At 38.8% G+C, this 5,612-nt stretch overlaps 1 protein-coding gene across 1 annotated transcript; it reads right to left on the bottom strand.

Moving 5' to 3' along the window:
* Positions 1-4,268: 4,268 nt before the first annotated feature.
* Positions 4,269-5,216, bottom strand: LOC119236579 (olfactory receptor 56-like). Its single transcript, XM_037500508.1, has one exon. It carries the CDS (start codon positions 5,214-5,216, stop codon positions 4,269-4,271), a length of 948 nt encoding a protein of 315 aa, XP_037356405.1.
* Between the last annotated feature and the right edge of the window lie 396 nt (positions 5,217-5,612).

Here is a 5,612-nt window from a genome sequence, read left to right as displayed (position 1 = left end):
CTTTATCTTTTTGGATTGCTGAGTAATATTCCATGGTGTATATATACCACATCTTCTTGATCCAGTCATCTATTTTGGGGCATTTGGGTTGTTTCCATAGCTTGGCTGTTGTAAATAGTGCTGCAATAAACATAGGGGTGCAGATGCCCTTTTGAATTAATGTCTCTGTGTCCTTTGGGTAAACACCTGGCAGTGGAATTGCTGGATCATATGGAATTTCCATCTTTAGCAGATTGAGGTTGGACCATAGTGGTTGGACCATTTTGCACTCCCAACAGCAGGGCAGGAAATTCCTTTTTCTCCACATCCTCGCCAACATTTGTTGTTGCTAGTTTTTTTAATATGTGCCATTCTCACTGGTGTAAGATATTGTCTCATTGTAGTTTTGATTTTCATTTCCCTGATTACAAGTGATACTGAACATTTTTTCAAATGTCTGGTAGCTATTTGCATTTCCTCTTCAGAGAAGTTTATTTTTAGTTCTTCTGCCCATTTTTGACTGGATTATTTTCTTTTTTTTTTGTTGAGTCTCATTGGCTCTTTGAAGATTTTTGTAATCAGTCCTTTATCATTATTGTTGTGTGCAAAAATTTTCTCCCAATCAGTGGGGTGTCTCTTTGTTTTGGTTGCTGTCTCTTTTGCTGTGCAGAAGCTCTTTAATTTGATGTAGTCCCAGCTGTATATTTTTGCCTTCACTATCACTGCTTTGGGTGATGTGTCTGTAAAGATGTCTTTGATGTGCATATCACATAGTGTTTCGCCTATATTTCCTTCTATGTATTTTATGGTTTCAGGTCTTATGTCTAGTTCTTCAATCCATTTTGAGTTGATTTTTGTGTATAGTGTGAGGTAGTAGTCAAGCTTCATTCATTTTCATGTAGCGACCCAGTTTTCCCAGCACCATTTATTGAATAAACTTTCTTTGCTCCAATGCATATTCTTTACTCCTTTGTCAATGATTCATTGACCATAAATTGGTGGGTTTTTTTCTGGATTTTCTGTTCAGTTCCATTGGTCTGTGTGTCTGTTCTTGTTCCAATACCATGCAGTTTTGATTACTATGGATTTGTAGTATAGTTTGAAATCTGGGGGTGGGATGCCTCCATTCTCTTCTTTTTTTTTCAGGAGAACTTTGACTATTCAGGGTTTTTGGTGGCTCCATATGAATTGCATCAATATTTGTTCTATTTCTTTGAAGAATGTCATTGAAATTTTTATTGGAATAGCATTGAATCTATCAATTGCTTTTGGTAGGATGGCCATTTTGTTAATGTTAATTCTTCCAATCCCTGAGCAGGGGATGGCTTTCCATTTCTTTGTGTCTTCTTCTATTTCTTTTAACAGTGTTTTATAGTTTCATTTGTATAGGTCCTTTACCTCTTTTGTTAGGTTTATTCCCAAGTATTCGATTATTTTTGTTTCAGTAAGAAAAGGGATGGTTTTCTTGATTTGTTATTTTTTTAAATAAATTTTATTTTTATATTCCCCATACAATTGCAACCCCTTATTTTGACCCCAATCCCTCCCCTCGCTGCCCTCTACCCCCCATAGAGTGTCTCTGGTTCAGAGTTTTTTGTTGATTTTGATTTTCACTTTCTTATAGTTATTCATTTTCCTGATCCTTATTTAAGGTTTCTAGATTCCTGCTATGAGTGAGACCATCCAGTATTTTTCTTTTTCTTTTTGGCTTATTTTGCTGAGCATGATTCCTTCCAGCTCCATTCATGTTGCTGCAAATTGTATGTGTTTATCTTTTTTGAAGGCTGAGTAATATTCCATGGTGTATATGTACCACATCTTCTTGATCGAGTCATCTATATGTGGGCATTTGGGTTGTTTCCAAAGCTTAGCTATTGTAAACTGTACTGCTGTAAACATAGGGGTGTAGGTGCTCTTTGGAATTGATGTTTCTGTGTCCTTTGGGTAAATACCTAGGAGTGGAATTGCTGGATCCTATGGAAGCTCTATGCTTAGTAGGTCCAGAAATCTCCACACAGCTCTCCATAGTGGTTGGACCAGTTTGCACTCCCACCAACAGTGCAGGAGAGTTCCTTTTTCTCCACATCCTCGCCAGCATTTGTTGTTGCTAGTTTTTTTAATATGTGCCATTCTCACTGGTGTAAGATGGTATCTCATGGTAGTTTTGATTTGCATTTCCCTGATTACAAGTGATGCTGAACATTTTTTCATATGCCTGTTGGCCACTTGCAATTCCTTTTCAGGAAGTTTCTTTTTAGCTCTTCTGTCCATTTTTTGACAGGATTATTTTCTTTGTTGTTGTTGAGTCTCATCAGCTCTTTGCAGATTTTTGTGATCAGTCCTTTATCATTAGTGCTGTGTGCAAAAATGTTCTCCCAGTTGGTGGAGTTTCTCTTTGTTTTGGTTATTGTCTCTTTTGCTGTGCAGAAGCTCTTTAATTTGATGTAATCCCAGCTGTTTATCTTTGCCTTCACTATCACTGCTTTGGGCGATGTGTCTGTAAAGATGTCTTTGAGGTGCATATCACATAGTGTTTCGCCTGTATTTCCTTCTATATATTTTATGGTTTCAGGTCTTATGTCTAGTTCTTTAATCCATTTTGAGTTGATTTTTGTGTATGGTATGAGGTAGTGGTCAAGCTTCATTCTTTTGCATGTAGCAACCCAGTTTTCCCAGCACCATTTATTGAACAAACTTTCTTTGCTCCAATGCCTAGTCTTTGCTCCTTCGTCAAAGATTAGTTGACCATAAATCTGTGGGTTTATTTCTGGATTTTCTACTCATTTCTATGGGTCCGTGTGTCTGTTCTTGTTCCAATACCATGCAGTTTTGATGATTATGGCTTTGTAGTACAATTTTAAGTCTGGGAGTGGGATGCCTCCATTCCCTTCTTTTTTTTTTCAGGAGAGCTTTGGCTATTTGGGGTTTTTGGTGATTCCATATGAATTTCATCAATAATTGTTCTATTTCTTTGAAGAATGACATTGAAATTTTTATTGAAATAGCATTGAATCTGTGTATTGCTTTTGGTAGGATGGCATTTTAATAATGTTTATTCTTCCAATCCATGAGCAGGGGATGTCTTTCCATTTCTTTGTGTCTTCTTCTATTTCTTTTAACAGTGTTTTACAGTTTTCTTTGTATAGGTCCTTTACCTCTTTTGTTAGGTTTATTCCCCAGTATTTGATTATTTTTGTTTCAATGAGAAAATGGATGGTTTTCTTGATTTGTTCTTCTTCAGATTTATTGCTTGTATACAGGAAGGCTATACATGTGATTTTTCAATTTTCATTGTCTTAAGAAATCTCCATACCATTTTCCATAGAAGTTGCACCAACTTGCATTTCCACCAACAGTGGATGAGAGTTCCTTTCTTCCACATCCTAACCAATATTTCTTGTTTCCAACCTTTTTGATATGTACCATGCCCAGAGGGGTGAGGTATTGTCTCATTGTGCTCTTGGTTTGCATTTCCCTTATTATAACTGATGAAATGACAATTTCTTTGTGACTACTTTTGTTTCTTCTACTAGAGTATTATAGTTTTCAATATATAGTTACAGGATGAGTACTCGTTTTTTTTAAATACAAGAACCTGGGTACAGTCTAGATGTGTGGAAAGGTGAGAGGATTCACTGGAGACAGACACTGGAACAAAGCAGGCAGACTGAAGAAATACACTGCTGAGGGGAGCAGCAGGTGAGACAGGAGAGGTCTGCTCACCATGTGGGACCCTCGTCAACCCGCTGGGATCAAACCCAACATGAGCACTCTTTAAAGAGAATTTTAAAAGCTCATTTTCTGTCACCTGGAGCTTTTCATCCAAGACACTAGTTTGAGGTTATGGTAGTGAGAGGCAGTATATAAATAAGAGACAATAAATTAGAAAATAAATGTGCCTATATGAACACATATGGAGCAAAGCATGGTGACTGACATAATAAGTTCTGAATAAAGGGTAGAGATTGGCAATAAGAGGAAGTTAAGCTAAGGATAGCATATTATAATTGAAGTAATTCTAGTTTTAAGCAAGTGTTAATAATCTCAATGCCTTACTTCTACATAGTTCTTGAGTTTACAAAGTCCTACATTCCATTTTCAAATATTTTTAGAAAGAATCAGTTCACAAACTATGGAAGAAAGCTGGTTTTTCACCTGTAAGAGTTCTGCTTTAGGGTTTAAAAAGACCTCACCAAATTTCACTATCATCACTATTAATGAGAAAACTCACTCAGGTAGAGACTATTTACTCAACATGGCAGAACAAGATAGTGGCAGCACCAGGCCCTTCAGTGCTGGCTGCCAATCCTGCAACGGTCCAGTCCCTTCCTCAAGGCCCCTATCACTTCCTGATTTCTTAGACTATAAATGAGGGGGTTGAGCATAGGAGTAAGGACGGTGTAGAAGAGAGAGACCACCTTGTCATGGCTTGGGGCTCGGTAGCGCCTGGGCCGCAGGTATATAAACATGGCCGCTCCATAGAAGAGGGACACAGCTGTCAGGTGGGAGGAACAAGTAGTCAGAGCCTTTTTACTAGCTTGAGCAGAGTGCATACGGAGCACAGCCTTTAGGATGCGGGCATAGGAGGCCACAATGATGGAGAAGGGAAAGAAAAGCATAAAGACACAGCAAGCAAATATCACAGTCTCAAAAATGGATGTGTCTATGCAAGCTAGCTTCAACAGTGACAGTATCTCACAAAAGAAGTGGTCCACTTTCCTTGAGCCACAGTAGGGAATACTCATGGCTGCCACCATCTGGATCACACCATCCAGTATCCCAAAGGCCCAGGAACTCCCAACGATCTGGAGACAGACCTTCTGACTCATGAGGATGGGATAGTGAAGTGGATGACTAATGGCCACATAGCGATCATAAGCCATGAGTCCCAGTAAGAGCCCCTCAGATCCCACAAGAGAGACAAAAAAGCCAATTTGTATAACACAACCTCCAAAGGAAATGTACTTCCTGCCAGAGAGGAAGTTGACTGCCATCTTAGGCACAATGTTACAGACCAACATGAGGTCCATGAAGGAGAGCTGACTGAGGAAGAAGTACATGGGTGTATGAAGTCGAGCATCTGTGTAGATGAGGAAGATGAGAAGGACATTCCCACACAAGGCCACCGTGAAGACTATCATGACCAGTGAGAAGAGAATAAGATCAGTCTGCTTACGGGAAAAGATGCCCAATAGTAGGAAGCCATCTATAGATGATTGGTTCAACCACATTCCCATGGCTCAGTTGTCCACAGTTACCTGAGAACATGGACAGAGAAATCCTGAGATTTATCTTATGCCTTATTTTCCCATTAATTTTTCTTCAGTAAACTGTATCTTTCACAATTCATCAGAACTCAATAACATGTGCTGTAGGACAAACAGGAGAATGTAATTTCGTATTCTCCTGACACAGATGATAGGATCTTTGTTAGCTCATAGAACTGAGCCATATACATACAGCAAGGAAGAGAGAGGGAGGAGGGTCAAAGCAGGGGAGGGAAGAGCACAAATGAATATGGTGATGGTTCATGGGTGATGTAGTGGCAAGAGAACCACGGGGACTACCCCTGAAAACAATTACTATACAAAAATAAACTATGTAAGAAAATTTTTAAAACAAATCATATGTGG

Source organism: Talpa occidentalis, unplaced genomic scaffold, assembly GCF_014898055.3.
Source record: "Talpa occidentalis isolate TD23 unplaced genomic scaffold, MPIMG_talOcc4v2.1 talOcc4.9, whole genome shotgun sequence".
In the NCBI taxonomy this organism is placed as follows: domain Eukaryota; kingdom Metazoa; phylum Chordata; class Mammalia; order Eulipotyphla; family Talpidae; genus Talpa; species Talpa occidentalis.
The sequence above is the reverse complement of the archived record's forward strand: the minus strand, read 5'-3'. Positions and strand labels throughout refer to the sequence as shown.